Genomic DNA, 24577 nt, shown 5'->3' on the forward strand with positions numbered 1-24577 from the left:
AACAGCTGGCTAGGGGAGGGGTTAACAGAGGGCTAGGGGAGGGGTTAACAGCTGGCTAGGGGAGGGGTTAACAGAAGGCTAGGGGAGGGGTTAACAGCTGGCTAGGGGGGGTTAACAGCTGGGTAGGGGAGGGCTTGGGTAGTTGTTTTCAGACCAAGCATGGTTCCTTCTAAACTAAAGTAACCTTATGAATGCATATGATGCAATAACATACTAAAACAGATTACACACTACCTTTAAGTTGCACACAGTACACCGGGTCATGTACAAATGTCCATACGGACATGACGTTTTATTTACAAATTTAAATGCAGGATTTTACAATCATTTTGAATGTGTCACATAAACAGGAGAGTTTGTGCCGCGTCCATATGTAGTTAAATGGCAGCATAGTGTTGTGTGTGTGTGTGTGGGGGGGTCTTCACATTGTGAAGTGTGTAGGGACTAAATTCCCCTGACATATGTACAATCAGAGCTGGATGCAACAAGTGAAATGCATTCAGAGAGCGGTTCCCATTGAATTCAAACTGAAAGAGAAATGTGCGTCGGACAAATCAGAAATATACTGAAAGATACAGAAAAATACATTGTAGTACTGCATTGTAAGGTCACATACATGGGCAAAAAAGCTGGACCTGATACTGTGACAAACATGAGATAGGCTCTAAAGTCAATACTTGTAGATCCACAAATGTTACCATCATCTGTAGATCAGATAATTTATGCAGAAGCTTGCTCAAGCTGGCCCTAGTGAGCAAGCAGAAGAGAGTTATCTCTTCAAGAGGCAAACTACACCAGCCAATTAAACCTCACCAAAAAGGAATGGGTGCGCATTGAGTCACACAAGGAAGTGGATTTTGGTTTAATTCAGCTAGAATGTGTCACTCATAAGACTTTCATTTAATCTTGAAAGCAGATTTTTAAAATGTAAGCATAGGGGGTGGAAATGCACTTTGATCACGGCAGAATATTGCAGTAGTTTCCACAATGACCGGGAAGGCTTAGTTCTGGGAAAACGGTTGTATTCATTCATGAGCGGATGTATGATAAACATTGGTTTCTTTGAAAGAATTAGGAAGATATACGTCATTGAAAATCATCTGAGACTGATCAAGTTTCCGAGTTTGATTATGCTCAAAACTCAATGTAAAGATCAAAGTACTTGGGCCTAGATTCAATCCGTACCGCGGAAGAGCTGCATTATAGCGCGATTGACATTCATTTCCGATTGAGCCGACATATGCAGCATTTACCACGAATGCTGTCTCCTCGAACACGGAAACATTGCCTTTAAAAAAGGTGCATAGCTCAAAAAGGGGCGATGGGATTGAATCTAGCCCCAAATCAGTGCTTTATAGGTACTAACTAGAGTTGTAACTAATATATTCCCTCTCCACAAGGAGGGCGAGACTCACGTCAAGAATATTACACATACATACATACATACATACATAGTAAGCTACAACATGAAATGTCAGGAAAAGCGAAACATTCATCATGAGAGAGTTCTTCTACTCTCTACGGTCTATATGCAGTAAGTTACTTATGTTCAGTCTGGCGCATTCATTGTGTTTATACAGCGAGTAAAAGCTAAACTCTACCAGGGTGAGGTTTCACCAAGAGGAATCCCTGAGGTTAACCAGATAAACCACTGTAAATCAAAACTGAAGCTTCAAGCTCATATAAAAATAGGAACTTTTTTAAATTTAACTAGGCAAGTCAGTTAAGAACAAATTCTTATTTACAATGACAGCCTACTGGGGAACAGTGGGTTACCTGCCTTGTCCAGGGGCAGGATGACAGACTTTTACCTTGTCAGCTCGGGGATACGATCCAGCAAACTTCTGGTTACTGGCCCAATGCTCTAACCACTAGGCTACCTGCCGCCCCTTAATGGGTGACTCATTTCTCTAACTGTAGGAAGAAAGATCTATTTCTAAGTGTTTACCCATCTTGCTAACTCAAAGATCTTACCTTGTGAAATCCCACCCAAATATGCATATGTACAGTGCCTTCAGGAAGTATTCATACCCTTAGATTTTTTCCACATTTTGTGTTACAGCCAGAATAAAACATTTATTAAATTGAGATTTGTTTGTCACTGGCTTAACCACAATACCCCAAAATGTGAAAGTGACATTTTTTACAAATGAAAACTGAAATGTCTTGAGTCAATAAGCATTCAAACACTTTGTTATGGCAAGCCTAAATACTTTTAGGAGTAAAAATTTGCTTAAGTCACATAGTAAGTTGCATAGACTCGCTCTGTGTGCAATAAGTGTTTAACATGATTTTGAAATGACTACCTCATTTCTGTACCCCACACATACAGATAATTGTAAGGTTGAGCAGTGAATTTAAAACACAGATTCAACCACAAAGACCAGGGGGTTTTTCCAATGCCTTGTAAAGAAGGGCACCTATTGGTAGATGGGTAAAAAAAAAAAAAAAAGAAGACATTGAATATCCCTTTGAGCATGGTGAAGTCATTAATTACCCTCTGGATAGTGTATCAATACACCCAGTCACTAACTCAGTTGCCAGAGAGAAAGGAAACTGCTCAGGGACTTCACCATGAGGCCAATAGTGACCTTAAAACAGTTACAGAGTTTAATGGCTGTGTTATGAGAACACTGAGGATGGATCAAACACATTGCAGTTACTCCACAATACTAACCTAATTGAAAGAGTGAAAAGATGTAAGCCTGTAGATAATACAAATATTCCAAAAACATACATCCTGTTTGTAACAAGACACTAAACTAATACTGCAAAACATGTGGCAAAGCAATTACATCTTTCTCCTGAATACAAAGTGTTGGATTTGCGCCAAACATTAATGAGTACCACTCTCCATATTTTCAAGCATAGTGGTGGCTGCATCATGTTATGACTATGATTGTAATTGTTAAGGACAGGGGAGTTTTTCAGTATAAAAACATTTACAAAATAGAGCTAAGCACAGGCAAAATCCCAGAGGAAAACTGGTTCAGTCTGCTTTCCAGCAGACACTCGGAGATGAATTCACCTTTCAGCAGGACAATAACCCAAAACACATGGCCAAATCTACACTGGAGTTGCTTACCAAGAAGACAGTGAATGTTACTGAGTGGCTGAGTTGGTGTTTTGACTTAAATCTACTTGAAAATCTATGGCAAGACATGAAAATGGTTGTCTAGCAACAATCAACAACCAATTTTAGAGCTTGAAACATTTTGATGAGAATAATGGGCAAATGTTGCACAATCCAGGTGTGGAAAACTCTTAGAGACTTGCCCAGACAGACTCACAGCTGTAATCACTGTCAAAGGTGCTTTTACAAAGTATTGACTCAAGGGTGTGAATACTTACATAAATTAGATATGTCTGCATTTCATTTTATATATATATTTGCAAACATTTCTAAAAACATGTTTTCACTTAGTCATTATGAGGTATTGTGTGTAGATGTGTGCAAAAAAAAAAGTATATATTTAATCAATTTTGAATTCAGGCTGTAACAACAAAATGAGGAATAAGTCAAGGGTTATGAATACTTCCTGAAGGCACATATGCGAGTATATACACACTCCAATATTGATTCAGCTCAGAGGCACTCCCTATAGTTAGATTAGGTGGTGTTAGTTTACAAGATTTATTTTTCTATGTATCTACCCATTGGAATCAACGCTATACGCCTTTAAAAAAAACAACCAGAATAATCGACCGATCATTGTAAATTCCACGGAAGACATCTTTAAAAAGCAACAAAAATACATTTCCCTGTTTGGTTCTCAGAGTAGCAGGACAACAAGGTCCAGGTGACAGTCTGTCCATCTGTCTGTCCTTCGCTAGTTGTTCAAGGATGGTCTCTAAGTAGTTTGTGTCAGAGAGGACATTGACTTCATTCATCACTCCCTCCATCCGTCTTCGGTCGTTTCTGAGGCGGTCTCCCTCTCTCCTTCCCTCCATTGAGAGTCTATCAATCAGCACTGGGTGCGCAGAGACACCTAACCTCCTCCTTCTGTCCATCTCCCCCTTGTCCTCCTGCTCTAGAAAATAAACACACGTCTGTCTGTCCGCAGGAGGAGTCTGGGTTAAAGGTCAGATCTTCTCATCAGTCATCTCCAGGAACTGGGCATAGACGTCTCGGGAACACTCCCCCTTCGGGTTGAACAGGAACTTGTAGTAGCTGCCGTCAGCACAAATGGCTGTGGAGAGAGCGAGAGAGAGCGAGAGAGAGAGAGAGAGCGAGAGAGAGCGAGCGAGAGAGAGCGAGAGTCCCCCCAATAAGAGAATGTATCCACAAATGTAAGAACACAGTTTCCTGCTCAAAGTCTAAAATGGTGTCAACAATAAAACAATCAAATAAGTAGTGTCAGGTCAACAATAAAATGAGTCAACATGGAAGAAATGTCAAGCTGAATGCGTTTATAGACACTGGACAGGAAGCAGGAAGTAGCTGGAGTATGACTAATTTATGACTGCACTGGGCTCTGTTCCAGAGGTGTGCCAACGCAAACATGTACACAGAGAGCAATACTACCACACACACACACAACTCACCTATGACAGAGTTGGGTTCTGTTCCGAAGGCACACACACACGGCGAATTTGATGGAACCTGGAACTTGGAGAAGCTCCACTTGGAGCTGAAGTACTTAGGAAGGAAACTGGCCGAGGCTAAGCTAAGGATAAAAGGAAACAACAATGATTCAGGGATGGGTTTTGAATTTATAGGAAACAAAACAAGGATTCGGGAATGGGTTTGGAATGGTGGCTGGTTTAAAGATTAACATTGAAAAACGAAATGTGCTCACTTCAAAGTTACTCTTATTGAACCGTCAATAATATAGATAGCTCTCTCAAAGAGAGCTTTATCACCACTGGCACCAAGGCAGTACTTTAATCTACGATCAATGTTGCAGTATTTGGACCTTTTAAGAGTTCCAGTCACAAAGTGCATAAAAAGTTGAAACGTTTGTCTCAGACAAATCAAATCAGACAGACCTGGACTGTTTGTTCCTCTTGGGGTCCTCTGCAGCAAATATGTGGACTGTACCATGGTCACTAGACAGACAGATGAGGGACGCGTCCTGGTTGAAGTTGATGCTGGGGAAGGGGGAACAGAGGGTTAAATGACTCAAAATGGAAACATTAGTTCATTTGTCACATCTAATATGAGGTGAAGAAGAGACCCAGGTTGGTTGGTTGTTCTCACCAGTAGATGTTAGCGGCCTGTGACCCTCGCCTCAACTCCTGAATCAGGTGACCTGCCATGGTGTCAAATATTCTGATCAGGGTCCCCTGGAGAGAAATAAACAGAGACACGGTGTTGGGAGATGGTTACGCCTCGTCTACAAGCAACCATGACAACCAGTTGGGAGTTGGTTGCGCCTCGTCTACAAGCAACCATGACAACCAGTTGGGAGTTGGTTGCGCCTCGTCTACAAGCAACCATGACAACCAGTTGGGAGTTGGTTGCGCCTCATCTACAAGCAACCATGACAACCAGTTGGGAGTTGGTTGCGCCTCGTCTACAAGCAACCATGACAACCAGTTGTAGAGACAAAAGGTACCGTCTAAGCCCAGAAGTAGTGATAAAAGGGTTAAGAGCAATTCAACGTTGAGTGACACATACATTTTAAAGTAAAAAAATAAAAAAAAGAGTATGTCAAACAAAAACCAATGATTGCAAAGTTAAACAAACCATACAACTCTATGAACAAGGACTATCGACTGGTGAGAACTTGAATCCAAGATGGCGTAGCAGTCAGGCGTCTTTGTCTTCGTCTTGTCGTGTCCCGTGTATATATCTTTTTATATATTTTTTCTTCGCATATATTTTATATTTTCTTAACCTCAACTTACTCTCCTGCAACCCGTCTCACCCAATATGGTATGGATCTGCTATTTTCTTTACTTTAGAACTGGAACCCCCAACAGAAGCTAGCCAGCTAACTAGCTACTAGCTAGTAGTCAGCTAGCGGTCATCAGCTAACCTTTAGCCCGGACAACTCCTGCCAGTCTGCACAGCGCGATTCAACCCAGAGCATATCGGACTTCTTCTTCTCCATATCTCCAGATTCCTACCGCAAGCTCTGAACCTTTTCACCTGGATCATCGCAGCTAGCTAACTGCTATCCAAGTGACTACTCCTGGCTAACGTCTCTGTCCCGAAGCAAACACCAATTAGCCTGGAGCTAGCCTATGCTAGGCCCATCTCCCGGCTAGCTGAAGAGGTCCATCAGCCACTCCTTGGGCTACAATACCTATTTTGCCAAATGGCCTGGACCCCTTTTACTGCCGATACGGAGCCCCGCCGATTCAGCACGACTGGACTACCGATGTAATCCGCCCGAGGGGGTTTTTCAACAGGCTCCTCCGTCGCGACGTCCCCTGAATGCCCATCTGCTAGCCGCGGCCCACTAGCTGTCTAGAGTATATCGGACTGTTAGCTGAAGAGGCCATCAGCCAATTTCTTGGGCTACTATACCTATTTTGCCAATTGGCCTAGACCCTTTTATTACACAGAGCCCTGCTGATCCATCACAACTGGTCTGCAGACGAAACCGCACGAGGGGGCTACAACAGACTTCTTCCATCGCGACGTCCCTCTAAGGCCCTTCTGCTAGCCCCGGCCTGCTAGCTGTCTGAATCGCCGTGTCTCCAGCCCGACTAGCTATTCACTGGACCCTATGATCACTCGGCTACGCAAGCCTCTCCCTAATATCAATATGCCTTGTCCATTGCTGTTTTGGTTAGAACTGCCAAAGGGGGCGGAGTTGCAATCTACTGCAGAGATAGCCTGCAGAGTTCTATCTTACTATCCAGGTCTGTGCACAATTTGAGCTTCTACTTTTAAAAATCCACCTTTCCAGAAACAAGTCTCTCACCTTTGCCGCTTGCTATAGACCACCTTCTGCCCCCAGCTGTGCCCTGGACACCATATGTGAATTGATTGCCCCCCCATCTATCTTCAGAGTCCAGCTCGTACTGTTAGGTGACCTAAACAGGGACATGGTTAACACCCCGGCCATCCTACAATCTAAGCCTGATGCCCTTAATTTCACACAAATTATCAATGAACCTACCAGGTACAACCCCAAATCCGTAAACACGGGCACCCTCATAGAAAACATCCTAACCAACCTGCCCTCCAAATACACATCTGCTGTCTTCAACCAGGATCTCAGCGATTACTGCCTCATTGCCTGCGTACGTAATGGGTCTGCGGTCAAACGACCACCCCTCATCACTGTCAAACGCTCCGTAAAACACTTCAGTGAGCAGGCCTTTCTAATCGACCTGGCCCGGGTATCCTGGAAGGATATTGACCTCATTCTGTCAGTAGAGAACGCCTGGTTATTCTTTAAAGGTGCTTTCCTCACCATCTTAAATAAGCATGCCCCATTCAAAAAAATGTAGAACCAGGAACAGATATAGCCCTTGGTTCACTCCAGACCTGACTGCCCTTGACCAGCACAAAAACATCCTTGGCATACTGCATTAGCATCGAATAGCCCCCGCGATATGCAACATTTTAGGGAAGTTAAGAACCAATATACACAGGAAGTTAGGAAAGCAAAGGCTAGCTTTTTCAAACAGAAATGTGCATCTTGTAGCACAAACTACAAAATGTTCTGGGACATTGTAAAGTCCATCGAGAATAAGAGCACCTCCTCCCAGCTGCCCACTGTACTGAGGCTAGGAAACACTGTCACCACCGATAAATCCACGATAATTGAGAATTTCAATAAGCATTTTTCTACGGCTGGCCATGCTTTCCACCTGGCTACACCTACCCCGGTCAAAAGCCCTGCACCCCCCCACAGCATCTTGCCCAAGCTTCCCCCATTTCTCCTTCACCCAAATCCAGATACCAGATGTTCTGAAAGAGCTGTAAAATCTGGACCCTTACAAATCAGACGGACTAGACAATCTGGACCCTCTCTTTCTAAAATTATCTGCCAAAATTGTTGCAACCCCTATTACTAGCCTGTTCAACCTCTCTTTCGTATCGTCTGAGATCCCCAAAGATTGGAAAGCTGCCGAGGTCATCCCCCTCTTCAAAGGGGAGACACTCTAGACCCAAACTGCTACAGACCTATATCTGTCCTACGCTGCCTTTCTAAGGTCTTCGAAAGCCAAGTCAACAAACAGATCACTGACCATTTCGAATCCCACCGTACCCTCTCCGCTATGCAATCTGGTTTCCGAGCTGGTCATGGGTGCACCTCAGCCACGCTCAAGGTCCTAAACGATATCATAACCGCCATCGATAAGAGACAATACTGTGCAGCTGTATTCATCGACCTGGCCAAGGCTTTCGACTCTGTCAATCACCACATTCTTATCGGCAGACTCAACAACCTTGGTTTCTCAAATGACTGCCTCGCCTGGTTCACCAACTACTTCTCAGACAGAGTTCAGTGTGTCAAATCGGAGGGCCTGTTGTCCAGACCTCTGGCAGTCTCTATGGGGGTGCCACAGGGTTAAATTCTCGGGCCGACTCTTTTCCCTGTATACATCAATGATGTCGCTCTTGCTGCTGATGATTCTCTGATCCACCTCTACGCAGACGACATCATTCTGTAAATGCATGCTCTTCAACCGATCGCTGCCCGCACCTGCCCGCCCGTCCAGCATCACTACTCTGGACGGTTATGACTTAGAATATGTGGACAACTACAAATACTTAAATGTCTGGTTAGACTGTAAACTCTCCGTCCAGACTCACATCTCCAATCCAAAATTAAATCTAGAATCGGCTTCCTATTTCGCAACAAAGCATCCTTCACTCATGCTGCCAAACATGCCCTCGTAAAACTGACTATCCTGCCGATCCTTGACTTCGGCGATGTCATTTACAAAATAGCTTCCAACACTCTACTCAGCAAATTGGATGCAGTCTATCACAGAGCCATCCGTTTTGTCACCAAAGCCCCCTATACTACCCACCACTGCGACCTGTATGCTCTCGTTGGCTGGCCCTCGCTTTATATTCGTCGCCAAACCTACTGGCTCCAGGTCATCTATAAGTCTTTGCTAGGTAAAGCCCCGCCTAATCTCAGCTCACTGGTAAACCATAGCAGCAGCAGGTATATCTCACTGGTCATCCCCAAAGCCAATTCCTCTTGTTCTCAACTTGCCTACCCCAGTCAAAACTGTTCGCTGCTCTGGCACCCCAATGGTGGAACAAGGTCCCTCACGACGCCAGGACAGCGGAGTCAGTCACCACCTTCCGGAGACACCTGAAACCCCACCTCTTTAAGGAATACCTGGGATAGGATAAAGTAATCCTTCTAACCCCCCCTTAAAAGATTTAGATGCACTATTGTAAAGTGGTTGTCCACTGGATATTATAAGGTGAATGCACCAATTTGTAAGTCGCTCTGGATAAGAGCGTCTGCTAAATGACTTAAATGTAAAAATGTAAATAAAGGGGAAATAAAATTAAAATACTTAACTATTTCCACTGAACATTTTACAAAAAACATTTACTTTAACAGTTCAAATGCAAAGTTTGGTAACAGAATGACGGTTGGTGTTGTTTGTGCCGTCATTCTGTTACCAAACTTTGCATCTGCAGTGTTCTTCAAGTAAATGTGTTTTGTACAATTTGCAGTGGAAATAGTTAAAAGTATTCCTTGTTCATAGAGTTGTATGGTTTGTTTAACTTTGTAATCATTGGTTTTTGTTTGACATACATTTTAAAGTAAAAAATCAGAGTCTCAGTGTCACTCTGTTACTGTGGAATGTCCCTTTAGCCAATGAGTATTTTTAAAAGGGGTTGTATTACTTTCTCGGAGGCGGTGGCGATCCTGGTTCCCTGCAGGTTGAGGGCGATGCAGCACAGCGCCCCCTCATGGGCGGGGATGTCCACTGGAGGCTTCTCTGTGTTGGCCAGGTCCACGATCTGCACATGCCCAGAGTGGGTGCCCGGGAACGCCAGGAGAGAGTTGTTACTGTTGGGACACAGCACACACAGACCTGGGGAGAGTATATTAAAATGGAGGGAGAGTGTATTAAAATGGAGGGAGAGTGTATTAAAATGGAGGGAGAGGGGGAGAGAGAGAGGGAGGGAGAGAGAGATGAGAGGAGAAGCTACACATTACACCCATATAACACTGTTGTGAAGATTGTTTGTTTACTTCAATTATGAGCATGTCTAATATTGTATTTAGCAGCCTGGTTTAGGAATCTGGCAGCTGCAGTAGACAGTAGTCGGTCCGTCTGTATTGTAGTACTGACCTTTGGGGTTATAGCAGGTCTCAAACACATGCAGCTGATGAGGGTTGTGGGTGAACGTGAACACTTTGATCATTGAGTCCAGGACCACAACGATCCTGAGGACATAAGAGAGATACAGACATTAGGCTAAAGATTTCTGGCCCACTAACATACAGCAATCCAATGGGGAAAAACTGGTAAGAAAACATTGGCTTTACTCATTTCGTATGTATATACTGTATTTTAGTCAATGCCACTCCGACATTGCTCGTCCTAATATTTATATATTTCTTAATACCATTCTTTTACTTTTAGATTTGTGTGTATTGTTGTGAATTGTTAGATACTACAGCACTGTTGGAGCTAGGAACACAAGCATTTCACTACACCCGCAATAACATCTGCTAAACATGTGCAAGTGACAAATAAAATTTGATTTGACTACTCCTGACACCGACATACTACCTTCTAACCTTCCCCTTTAACGTTACCTAAAAGGTGAACATCTTAACAGTCATTGCCTTTTCAGGCAGAGTAGTCCTCTCTAAAAGAAACTAGGATCTATACAGTGTTATACCTCTCCTATTCTCGCTATACACCAAGTCACTTGGCTCTGTCATATCTTCACATGCTCTTTCCTATCATTGCTATGCAGACGACACACAATTAATCTTCTCCTTTCCCCCTTCTGATAACCAGGCGGCGAATCGCATCTCTGCATGTCTGTCAGACATATCAGTGTGGATGACAGATCACCAGCTCAAGCTAAACCTCGGCAAGATGGAGCTGCTCTTCCTCCCGGGGAAGGACTGCCCGTTCCATGATCTCGCCATCACGGTTGACAACTCCCTTGTGTCCTCCTCCCAGAGTGCTAAGAACCTTGGCGTGATCCTGGACAACACCCTGTCGTTCTCCACTAACATCAAGGCAGTGACCCGATCCTGTAGGTTCATGCTCTACAACATTCGCAGAGTACGACCCTGCCTCACACAGGAAGCGGCGCAGGTCCTAATCCAGGCACTTGTCATCTCCCGTCTGGATAACTGCAACTCGCTGTTGGCTGGGCTCCCTGCCTGTGCCATTAAACCCCTACAACTCATCCAGAACGCCGCAGCCCGTCTGGTGTTCAACCTTCCCAAGTTCTCTCACGTCACCCCGCTCCTCCGCTTTCTCCACTGGCTTCCAGTTGAAGCTCGCATCCGCTACAAGACCATGGTGATTGCCTACGGAGCTGTGAAGGGAACGGCACCTCCATACCTTCAGGCTCTGATCAGGCCCTACACCCAAACAAGGGCACTGCGTTCATCCACCTCTGGCCTGCTGGCCCCCCTACCTCTGAGGAAGCACAGTTCCCGCTCAGCCCAGTCAAAACTGTTCGCTGCTCTGGCACCCCAATGGTGGAACAAGCTCCCTCACGACGCCAGGACAGCGGAGTCAGTCACCACCTTCCGGAGACACCTGAAACCCTACCTCTTTAAGGAATACCTAGGATAGGATAAAGTAATCCTTCTACCCCCCCCCCCCCCCCCCCCTTAAAAGATTTAGATGCACTATTGTAAAGTGGTTGTTCCACTGGATATCATAAGGTGAATGCCCCAATTTGTAAGTCGCTCTGGATAAGAGCGTCTGCTAAATGACTTAAATGTAAATGTATACCATTACTGCATTGGGACCTAGTACTGTATAATTACCAACCAGTTACTATGTAATGACAATCCAACAGGTTCTGGGCCTAAGAAGAGGGAGTGCAATCCCAGCCTGCTATTACTGTACTATTACAGGCAGCAGGTAGTCTAGTGGTTAAGAGCGTTGGGTCAGTAACCGAAATGTTGCTGGTTCGATTCCACGAGCCAACTAGGTGAAAAATCTGTTGATGTGCCCTTGAGCAAGGCACTTAACCCTAACTGTTCCTGTAAGTCACTCTGGATAAGAGCGTCTGCTAAATGACTAAAATGTAAAAATGTAAATGCTGGTACCATCTCCCACCCTCTCTGTCCTGTAACTAAAGCTACATATCTCATTTGACTCCCAATACAGTGCCCTGCAGTACTTCCAACCAGATCGAACTAAATTATACTTTATTCGTCAGATGCTTCGTAAAACAACAGGTGTAGACTAACAGTGAAATGCTGACGAGTGTAAGCAATGCTTACATGATCGCTGTGTGCCATTGATGATGAAACACAACGACTGCATTCCTAATTGGTCTTAAACAGGAAGTTAAAGTAGTACTAAATTCTTACTAAAATGTGAGTACATTTGAGTCAATGGGTATTTCTCAAAATCCTTACTACTGTGCTCTGAGCACGCAAATTGGAGCACGGGAGGGTTGGAGTATGAGTCCACATTAAAGTATATGAAAACGGAGAACGAGGGCACTTCTCGAATGCGTTCTCCGTTTGTACATATTTTGAAGCATGCATCGATGCAAGCTCCAATGGAAAGTATGCAAAGAAATATGACACAACCCCGTAAAAACAACGCAAAATGTATTGAAATCAATGGAGGATGAAGCAAGTGCAAATAAACTCCAACTTCGGAATGAAAATGTTGCCTATTCATATCTCATATGTTGCCTGACTATAATATTTTATCTTGATACCTTAATAAATATATGCTGTGTTAATTTTGACATGTTTACCTGCCTACGTAGCGTAGATCACAAGCCCATAATAAGTCAAGAATTGTTAGCTAGCTTCCAACGAAGGTTTGACATGTATCTTGCATAATATTAGTTTTAGGTCATTTTGCCTGTTAAACTATCTGGTTGGCTACATTATTACAATTCACATATAGCTAGCTGATTGTTATGAAGTATATACAGTACCAAGTTTGGACACACCTATTCATTCAAGGGTTTTTCTTTATTTTGACTATTTTCGACATTGTAGAATAATAGTGAAAACATCAAAACTATAAAATAACATATATGGAATCATGTAGTAACCAAAAAAGTGTTAAACAAATCTAAATATATTATATATTTGAGATTATTCAAATCAGCCACCCTTGGGCATTCTCTCAACCAGCTTCATGAGGTGGTCACTTGGAATGCATTTCAATTAACATGTGTGCCTTGTTAAAAGTGAATTTGTGGAATTTCTTTCCTTCTTAATGTGTTTAAGCCAATCAGTTCTGTTGTGAAAACGTAGAGGTGGTATACAGAAGATAGTCTTTTACCAAATAGGTCTCAGTCCATATTATGGCAAGAACAGCTCAAAAAAGCAAAGAGAAACGACAGTCCATCATTACTTTGAAAGTTTCTCCAAGTGCAGTCGCAAAAACCATCAAGCGCTATGATGAAACTGGCTCTCATGAGGACTGCCACAGGAAAGGAAGACCCAGAGTTACCTCTGCTGCAAAGGACAAGTTCATTAGAGTTAACTGCACCTCAGATTGAAGTCCAAATAAATGCTTCAGAGTTCAAGTAACAAACACATCTCAACATCAACTGTTCAGAGACTGCATGAATCAGGCCTTCATGGTAAAATTGCTGCAAAGAAACCACTACTAAAAGACACCAATAAGAAGAGACTTGCTTGGGCCAAGAAACACGAGCAATGGACATTAGACCGGTGGAAATATGTCCTTTGGTCCAAATTTGAGATTTTTGGTTCCAACTGCTGTGTCTTAGTGAGACACTGAGTAAATGAACGGATGATCTCTGCATGTGTGGTTCCCACCATGAAGCATGGAGGAGGGGGTGTGATGGTGTGGGGGTGCTTTGCTGGTGAAATTGTCAGTGATTTAGAACTGAAGGCACACTTAATCCGCATGGCAATCACAGCATTCTGCAGCGATACGCCATCCCATGTGGTAAAGGCTTAATGGGACAATCATTTTCAACAGGACAATGACCCAAAACACCTCCAGGCTGTGTAAGGCCTATTTGATCAAGAAGGAGAGTGATGGAGTGCTGCATCAAATGACCTGGCCTCCACAATCACCCGAACTCAATCCAATTGAGATGGTTTGGGAAGAGTTGGAACACAGATTGAAGGAAAAGCAGCCAACAAATGCTCAGCGTATGTGGGAACTCCTTCAAGAATGTTGGAAAAGCATTCCTCATGAAGCTGGTTGAGAGAATGCCAAGAGTGTGCAAAGCTGTCATCAAGGCAAAGGGTGGCTACTTTGAAGATTCTCAAATATAAAATATATTTTGATTTGTTTAACACTTTTTTGATTCTACATTATTCCATATGGGTAATTTCATAGTTTTGATGTCTTCACTATTATTCTGCAATGTAGAAAATAGTAAAAAATAAAGAAAAACCCTTTAATGGGTAGGTGTGTCCAAACTTATGACTGGTACTGTGTCTTGTTTCGACGCTATTGTCCTGGCTGGAAGACGGTTCAGTGAATGGGTAAGTCCATAGTTCAATAGGGCTAGCTAGCTAGCCACGAAAAATGTACATCTACTGTCCAAAAACGAAGTTTTAGGTCATTTTTGCCTGTTTAACTAGCTGGCTAGCTAGATTATTACGATTCACATATCTAGCTGATAATTATGAAGTAAAACGTTTGCTTTGTGTATATCTTGTTTGGTCTCTATTGTTGCCATTGTTCTGTCTGGAAGAAGGTTCAGTGAATGGGGAGGTGCAGCGTGAGGTAATACAGTAGGGGGAGGTGCAGCGTGAGGTAATACAGTAGGGGGAGTGTGAGTGCTTCTCAAATGGAATGTTTTATGCATTCTTCACACTCTCGTCCACACAAGAACGTACTCAGGAAAACGTCTTCGGAGAATGCACTCGGGAGCACAGTGGTACGCATATTGAGAAACGGCCAATGTGTGGTTGTATTGGCACTCAACACTGTTGATAGAAACACCCCGAGGGAAGAAGAAACACGTGGCAAGTGTTCGTACCTGTCCCTTCGAAGCTTCACTGCTTTGACCTCCGTGGAGAACTCAATTTCTATAACCGTCTTTTTCTTCAGGTCATCCCAGATCATCACTAGAGGAAAACATCAGAGGACATGGTGGGAATTAACAACAGTCAAGAAGACTAATGTGAGATAATGCCGTTTGTCTCTAGTTTCAGACCAAATGTAAAGAAATAACTGGACACGGTCAATCTGATGGAAAAGTCTACCACTATTGAGATAATTGCAAGGGACACATTTCAAACAGATAAAAAAAAAGGTTATTTTGAGGGTTCCAAAATATATTATTTCTTATGCTCATAGTACATAGATACAGGCAAGTTCAACACATGCTCCACACACACAGTAACCATACCTTTGTTAGGTGGGTATTTGGGCTTCTTCCCTCCTCCGACCAGTGCTAGGTAGTTACACCTGAACAGCATCTCCACATGGCTGACCCCACCCTCCATGAACTCTGGAAGACACACACAGAACCACCTTATTGGCCATTATGCTGTCAATCTGGCAGGTGCCGAGTGAACTGAGCCAATGAGAATCAAGGATGTTGCCTCAAAAACCACAATTATCCAAAATATTATTCCGACAAGATCTCTAAACTGTTACTAGAAAGATACACTCCTGATCAGGAGCATTTAAATAGTTTTAATATCTCAAAGGTTTTACTCGTTTTCAAGAAAGTACCAGACAGTAAATTGCAGACAACTCATTCCATCTGCATATTAAAACAAGCCTTCCCAGCATGCATGATGCCTCACAGAAACCCAATATCCTAGCACCTGCACACATAGGTAAAGGTTGGACAATGAACAGAAAAAGCAACCCAACAAGACCAGGTTATCCCTGGCCTATGGGCTCCCGAGTGGTGCGGCGCAGCGTTCTAAGGCATTGCATTTCAGTGCTAGAGGCGTCACTACAGACACCCTGGTTCGAATCCAGGCTGTATCACAACCGGCCGTGATTGGGAGTCCCATAGGTCAGTGCACAATTGGCCCAGCGTCGTCCGGGTTTGCCCGAGGTAGGACGTCATTGTAAATAAGAATTTGTTCTAACTGACTTGCCTAGTTAAATAAAGGTTACATTTAAAAAATGTTAAATAATAATTTCCCTACAGTACTAAAGACAGTACAGTAAGCCGTCGTTTCCTATAGTGACTTTGGAACAGGTTATGTGCGGAGTGAGGAGTCACATGTGCAGGGATCAGTGGCGGAATGATTAACTTTCTCATATAGCCCTCCTCATCCAACTAGAGTACCAATCCAGCCACAGACAGATCCATCTCGTCTCACACACAGCAGGAACAGGAAGGAAGTACCTTGGCTCTCGCTGTCACAATGCTGTGGCCCCGGTATGCAGCAAAATGGCCTCGATTTACTGCAAGCACTGCTACTCACACACTTAGTTTCTTTACATATCAATAAAATGCTTACCCCATAACTTTTGATCAATAGTAAACTGTGGAAAAACCACATTATGATGAATCATGATTTTTTTTTTATAGACAATTATGATTTTATGTTTCATACAGTCATTATCTTGACATATATTTACCTTGTTTTTCTTTCTCTTTGAGTGGGTCTGCGTTGTACACCCTAAACCCATTCTCCATTCCGCAAGCAAAGCATCCTGGAAGGAGAACAGAAAATACCACTGGTTAGAACAACCCTGATCGAAGCTTGGTCCAAACAAATTCACAGTGTATGAACAACCCAAGATAATTGCTTTTGTGCCAGAATGTGTGTCTGTCTTCGAAGACATCATGATTATATGGAAGGTCAACTAAGGACAGACTATGTTTCCATTCAGCCTCCTATCTGTTCCTGTTCTTTCTCTCTATCCTATCCAAGTTGAAGTTTGTCCTACTGCTCCAGTAACCAGATGCTGCATGTGAGGAATGCACACACAGTGGGCATTGAACAGAGTGTTTGAATATTAGCTACCAGTAATTTATTTGTTTGGAAGGAGACCCATTCATTCACTGCTCAGTGAAGAAAAGCTGGCTAGGGCCACCTAGACCCACCCACCCTCACAACTTGAGCTGCCTAGTTAAATAAAGGTTAAATAAAAAATAAATACCTAGCCATCTTTTGATGTAAACTATTTAGTAGTTTAGCAGTTGTCAAACTAACGTTATAACTACAGATAAAAGGGGAACGTTCTAACATCTTTGTTATAACCATCTGTACTATACCGTTACTATGTCGCTAAGATAGTTAGCTTGTTAACGACAGAGGCGCTAAAGATGAGGACATTTGACAACCCTGCAAGTATATACGGTAAAGTGAATAGTAACGTTATGTTGGCTATTTACAACATACATTTAACGAAAGTTTAGCAGATGTTTATTTTACATCAGACAACATTAGTGCTAAAATTATATTGTCCACAAATGGGAGAGCCTAACACATCCATAACATTTAGCTCGCTCTGGTCATGATGTTACATCTAAATTGTTACATGTAATATTATTTCGTTTGCTCAAATGACAATCCAATCACGATTTCACAACAACTTAATATGGCTAGAGAACTAGCGAGCTAGCTACCGAAGGCTGACTAACGTTTAAAGTTAACCCCCGGCCTCAACACGTCGTCGGTAGCGTGGCATCGACGACAGAACTGTCAACCAAAGACGATTTCGATGAAGAAACAATTTCTCACCATGATCCTGGTTGAATCCCGCGTACAAGAGTCCGTTCCCATGTGCATTTGATGGTAGTAAATTCATTACTTCGATCAGATAATCACAGGCGTACGTTAGCCGAATTTGAACAGAATGCTAGCTAGCGTTCCTCCTGTCCCACAGACAACCAGCCAGGAAAAACAACACAGCCAAAGACACAGCTATTGGTTCCAGGACGCTCAAACGAGCACCGAGCGATCGATTGATTGGGAGTGGGCGTTTCAGTACTAGTCCAAAGACAGTGAAAAAACAATACACTGTATATTTTATTTAACCTTTATTAAACAGTGAAGACATATTGAGACCTAGGTCTCTTTTTCTCTGTATTATGATACAACATAAATATACACATTAAACGCAACATGTAAAGTGTTGGTCCCATGTTTCATGAGCTGAAATAAAAGATCACAGAAACTTTCCATATACACAAAAAGCTTATTTCTCTCAAATGTTTTGCGCAAATATGTTTACATTCCTGTTAGTGAGCATTTCTCCTTTGACAGGATAGTCCATCCACCTGAAAGGTGTGGCATATCAAGAAGCTTATTAAAAACAGCATGATCATTACACAGGTGCACCTTGTGCTGGGGACAATAAAAGATCACTCTAAACGTGCAGTTTTGTCACACAACACAATGTCACAGATGTCTCAAGTTTTGAGTGAGCATGCAATTGGCATGCTGACAGCAGGAATGTCCACCAGAGCTGTTGCCAGAGAATTGAATGTTCATTTCTCTGCCGTAAGCTGCCTCCAACGTCGTTTTAGTGAATCGTCCAACCAGCTTCACAACTGCAGACCACGTGTAACCACTCCAGTCCAGGACCTCAACATCCGACTTAGTCATTTAAGGACAGATCGAAATTTACGGGAGGGGGGCGGTACTTGGTACTGTTTTGGTACTTCCCTTGTGCACTCCGCTTTTCCGCGCACTAACCTTTACTATACCACAGGCCAATATAGTCTACCAGTCTGTTCTATCCTGCCCTCCATCCACCATTCATAGTGACAATAGTCGTAGGTGGATAGTTTGTCCAGATCTGCAATAGGCTAACTAGCAATCATACCACACATTAAAGCATTCAAAGCTGCATAAATGTTCTATATGAATCCACAAGAACAAGGCCAGGTGCATCATTGCGCATGAAAATACAGTGAAGCCTTGAAGTACGCAGCTCAAAAAGCTCCCCTATTGATTTTGTTTAGGGACAATACAAGTATCCTTCCTAGACTAGTCTACAACACCACAATGCAATGAAAAATTTCAAGTGAGTACAAAATTCTACTCTCGGCTCTGTGACTTGAACGTTTCATTCCATTTGGATCAGTTGTGGGTCTACTCTGGACAGTTCATAAGGTCTAGAAAGGCACAGTCGCAGACTAGTCTGGCTGTATTTTTACTTTAGATACTGAGATGCGCTGTCTGTTTCAGATCATCATTCTGCCAAGTCATCCTATAATAATATGGCAACATATGATCCCGGCAGACCCAGTTAGTCAGGAAAACTTAACACACTCTGCCTCCTCTCCAATCCAAACGGCTATTCCTCATGCACCTAGAACTGAATTCTTCAATATAGCATATTATCATTTAACTTTTAAAATGTATTACGTTTTATATGTGGCATAAACGCATCTAGTCACAATGTTTTAATCTGATTAGGCTACTTCAAAAGTCTCCTGTAGCCATACACACATTCGTCCAAAATATAATTCCAGCATCCTCAAAATGGCTTTACATTAACCAGGTTTCCATCCAACCTTTTAAAGCGAGTTAAGTACGTTGGATAAAAAATGTCAAAGACATCATGGGATGCAGTTTAATAGGCTACAGATGAAATAAGTTATTATGTACTTCACCAGGTGGTGAAAGAGCTCCTTTCAATAAATATCAAGGGTCTTATTCTGGTGACATGATGATCGATGCTTGGCTGCCATTGACAAATAAACAATTTTTTTGCTCTTATCCATAATAATCTCATCATGTAGTAGGCTATACCCACACTGCATCTGTGAGCTGTTGGCTAGAACACACTTTATCCGCAATAAGTGAATTTGATGGAAACACAACTCTGATGGGAAAATATGCATATGATTTTTATGCAGATTTTAGAAAATTCCAGGGGAGGCTGGTGTGAGGAGCTATAGGAGGACGGGCTCATTGTAATGGCTGGAATGGAATAAATGGAACGGTATCAAACACATCAAACATATGGAAACCACATGTTTCCCTCTGTTTCCATCTATGCCATTCCAGCCATTACAATGAGCCAGTCCTCCTATAGCTCCTCCAGCCAGGCTCCAACGGAATATTGACATAAAAACTGTCACCAATTGGATGGAAACCTAGCTATAGACACCCTAAAGGCTCAAGTGCGCTAGTGCAGTGTAACTTTGATTTTGCCTGTACGTCATGGTTCACCAGCAGCCACAAACATATAAAGAATAAGCTACAGACCAGCCAAAACAAACTTGTAAGAATTGTACTTAAACTCCCCTCCCATACTCATCTGGAGGTCAAGCATTTTTTTCTGTATTTTTTTTCTGTATCCAGGCAAGTCAGTTAAGAACAAATTCTTATTTACAATGATGGCCTACCCAGGCCAAACCTGGACGACACTGGGCCAAATGTGCGCCACCCGATGGTACTCCCAATCACGGCCAGATGTGATACAGCCTGGATTCAAACCAGGGACTGTAGTGACACCTCTTGTATTGAGATGCAGTGCCTTAGACCGCTGCACCACTCGAGAGCCCAATGCCACAGTGTATCTCTGTAATGTGTCTGTATATTTATTTATGTAAAAAAAATAGGGACCACAACGGCAATAAGTCCCCGACTTTATTGTGCAATCCTGGTCACTTTGACAAATCTTATATACAGTATGTATTTTTGTAACTGACAAATACAATCAATCAATCCAACAAATCACCAAAAAGTTTAATGACATTCGGAGATTGTCAAACCAACCTTTTATACTGGGTAAGCCCACAAGGTAGGAAGGAATGTATTTTCTATTTGTTGAGATTGACAGTCTATTTATTGAGGTGTTGAAAACCATGATATTGAAGTGCCCGAAGTCGGTATGATTTTTTTATTGGTTATGTGGTGCATTGGCACAGAAACCTGTTGGTGGAAAATTTGTTGATTTCCCCCTAGCTGATCATTGTCTGCAGACGGCTCTCATCGTAGTGTAATGAAACAGGCAGGGAGAGTGAGTTTGTTTACATAACAATAACGAGTCTATATACAGGGGGTACCGGTACCGAATCAATGTGCGGGGGCACAGGTTAATCGAGGTAATTTGTAAAGTGACCATGCAGAGATAATAAACAGCAAACAGAGGCAGTGTGAAAACAAAAGGGGGGTTCAGTGTAAATAGTCCAGGTGGCCATTTGATTAAATTAGTTGTTCAGCATTCATGGCTTGGGGGTAGAAGCTGTTAAGAAGCCTTTTGGTCCTAGACTTGGCGCTCCGGTACCGCTTGCCGTGCGGTAGCAGAGAGAACAGTCTATGACTTGGGTGACTGGAGCCTTTGACAATTTTTTGGGCCTTCCTCTGACACTGCCTAGTATATAGGTCCTGGATGTCAGGAAGCTTGGCACCAGTGATGTACTGGGCTGTACGCACTACCCTCTGTAGTGCCTTCCGGTCAGATGCCGAGAGGTTGCCATACCAGGCGGTAATGCAACCTGTCAGGATGCTGTCAATGATGCAGCTGTAGAACTTTTTGAGGATCTGGGGACCCATGCCAAATCTTTTCAGTCTCCTGAGGGGGGAAAGGTGTTGTCGTGCCCTCTTCACAACTGTCTTGTGTGTTTGGACCATGATAGTTTGTTGGTGATCTGGACGCCAAGGAACTTGAAATTCTCGACCCGCTCCACTTGAGTCCCGTCGATGTTAATGGGGGCCCGTTTGGCCCTCATTTTCCTATAGTCCTTTGTCTTGCTCACAATGAGAGAGGTTGTTGTCCTGGCCTCTGACCTCCACCCTATAGGCTGTCTCATCGTTGTCGGTGATCAGGCCTCTAACACTGTTGTGTCGTCAGCAAACTTAATAATGGTGTTGGAGTCGTGCTTGGCCACACAGTCGTGGGAGAACAGGGAGTACAGGAGGGGTCTAGGCACACACCCCTGAGGGGCCCCAGTGCTGAGGATCAGCGTGGCATATGTGTTGTTGCCTATCCTTACCACCTTGTGGCGGCCTGTCAGGAAGTCCAGGATCCAGTTGCAGAGGGAGGTGTTTAGTCCCAGGGTGCTTAGCTTAGTGATGAGCTTTGTGGGCACTATGATGTTGAACGCTGAGCTGTAGTCAATGAACAGTATTTTCACATAGTAGTTATTTTTGTCCAGATGGGAAAGGGCAGTGTGGAGTGCGATTGAGATTGCGTCATCTGTGGATCTGTTGGGGTGGTATGCAAATTGGAGTGGGTCTAAGGTTTCCGATATGATGGTGTTGATGTGAGCCATGACCAGCCATTCAACGCACTTCATGGCTACAAACGTGAGTGCTACAGGGCGGTAGTCATTTAGGCAGGTTACATTCGCTTTCTTGGGCACAGGGACTATGGTGGTCTGTTTGAAACAGGTAGGTATTACAGACTCGGTCAGGGAGAGGTTGAAAATGTCACTGAAGACACTGGCCAGTTGGTCCGCGCATGCTTTGAGTACACGTCCTGGTAATCCGTCTGGCCCCGCGGCTTTGTGAATGTTGACCTGTTTAAAAAGTAATTTATATTATTCATTCAGAGGTAAGTTTATCACCATGATCTATAAGAGAATATTGATTATTTTGGCCTTTAAAAGCGCTTGCTGCAGTATGACAATATATCCTTTCGCAAATAGCTAGTTAGCTAGCTGTCGCCAGTGATTGACGGATGGTGATACAATCGTATTTTATAAATTAAATTAAAAAAGAGGAAGATAACCGCAACCCAAGTATACACAGACATAACTACATTGTCGGTCTCCACCAGAGATAGCTGAGGAAGTACACCAGAGACAGACATTGCTCCAGTCAGATGAAAGTTAGCTAGTCAGGTAGGTAGGTAGGTAGGTAGATAGATAGATAGATCGCTAACATGCGACCACGTGCCAACATGAAAAGGTAGATAGCTGGTTTTCCAACTCTCGCTAATCCATGCCATGTCCTTGGTAAAATTGACCATCACGGTGTTGGCCGTAGATTGAAAAGAATGCTTTTATACGACAGTACAAATATGAATTTGTAGCCCCTATAGTCATTCCGGCATATATATATTTTCTAATGCGCCCCAGTGGTCTAATTGATACGGCACTGGCCTCCTAAACCAGGGATTGTGTGTGCGAGTCCCTTGAATTTTGCTCGCGCTACCCATTGCGATTGATAACAATCACATGTGGAGCATTATGTTCCATGAATCAATATCGACTGCCTCCCAAACAGCCAGCTGTCAGCTTCCTGGTTGTTTACAATGTGTCATTATATACTGTACATATAATGACACACGAGATTCCAATAGTTTAAAATATGTTGCAGTATGCATAGCAAAACGTGGTTCTATGGTGTAATGGTTAGCACTCTGGACTCTGAATCCAGCGATCCGAGTTCAAATCTCGGTAGAACCTAAAGTTTTATCACGACCTTGAAGATTTGTCACATGTATTCCAGCCAACATTTGTCCTACCTAAATTTTCGCTGTGTTAATGCATCTCCAGAGGGTGGTGCAGTCTGCACAACACATCACCGGGGGCAAACAACCTGCCTTCCAGCACACCTACAGCACCCGATGTCACAGTAAGGCCAAAAAGATCATCTAGGACAACCACCCGAGCCACTGCCTGTTCACCCCGCTATTATCCAGAAGGCAATGTCAGTACAGGTGCATCAAAGCTAGAACCGGGAGACTGAAAAACAGCTTCTATCTCAAGGCCTTTTATCTCACTGTTAAACAGCCATCACTAACACAGAGAGGCTGCTGCCTACATTCAGACTTGAAATCATTGGCCACTTTAATACATGGATCACTAGTCACTTTAATAATGCCACTTTAATCATGTTTACATATCTTGCATTACTCATCTCATATGTATATACTGTATTTTATACCATCTATTGCATCTTGCCTATGCCGCTCGGTCATCGCTCATCCATATATTTATATGTATATATACTTATTCCATCCCTTTACTTAGATTTGTGGGTATTATGTAGTTGTTGTGGAATTGTTAGATTACTTGTTAGATATTACTGCACTGTTGGAACAAGAAGCACAAGCATTTCGCTGTATGTTTTTACTCTTTCTTCCACTGCAGAATAAAAACCATATCAACAAGGCAGTGAGCCTTGCTGGTGATGTCAGAGCAGAGCAGGAGCCAGCAGAGGAACCTCTGGGCCGACATTCAGAAGATATTGACATCATAGCAGAGGCTAGTGAGAAGTCCAATGAGCCTACTGCAAAGGACATCGTCTTCAGAGCATCTAGGTCGTGAATGAGTCTTGCTTTGTGTCTATTTTCTCACGTAATCAATACATTTAGAATTTTTGGTTTGAAAGGATAAAACATCTATGTTGAGTTTTTGTAGACATGCTGATCTCATTTGAGTTGATTGCTGTTGCAGTATTTTTCTATAAATTACAAGTAAATGCTATTCAATGAATGAGCAAAAAAACATGAGCAAAAAACATCGGATTCCCCGTGAACAGGAAGAAAAAGTTAGCAGAGGATGGTTTCGATCCATCGACCTCTGGGTTATGGGCCCAGCACGCTTCCGCTGCGCCACTCTGCTGTACAGAAATTCCTAGCGCAGTTACCTTAATATACG

At 43.1% G+C, this 24577-nt stretch overlaps 1 protein-coding gene and 1 non-coding gene across 2 annotated transcripts; one reads left to right on the forward strand and one right to left on the reverse strand.

Moving 5' to 3' along the window:
- Nucleotides 1-260: 260 nt before the first annotated feature.
- LOC106578867 (WD repeat domain phosphoinositide-interacting protein 3) lies at nt 261-17962 on the reverse strand. The gene is made up of 10 exons (XM_014158100.2): nt 17754-17962; nt 16645-16719; nt 15449-15550; nt 15077-15164; nt 10234-10328; nt 9782-9972; nt 5201-5286; nt 4990-5091; nt 4546-4667; nt 261-4190 (listed from the first exon to the last, which is right to left on the reverse strand). The coding sequence occupies exons 1-10, from the start codon at nt 17818-17820 to the stop codon at nt 4084-4086; spliced, it is 1035 nt and encodes a 344-aa protein (XP_014013575.1). The 5' UTR covers nt 17821-17962; the 3' UTR covers nt 261-4083.
- Nucleotides 17963-23308: 5346 nt separating this feature from the next.
- On the forward strand, nt 23309-23380 carry trnaq-cug (transfer RNA glutamine (anticodon CUG)). Its single transcript has one exon. It is a non-coding gene; the product is annotated as a tRNA-Gln (tRNA).
- Nucleotides 23381-24577: the final 1197 nt, after the last annotated feature.

Source organism: Salmo salar, chromosome 19, assembly GCF_965601325.2.
Source record: "Salmo salar chromosome 19, fSalSal1, whole genome shotgun sequence".
NCBI lineage: Eukaryota > Metazoa > Chordata > Actinopteri > Salmoniformes > Salmonidae > Salmo > Salmo salar.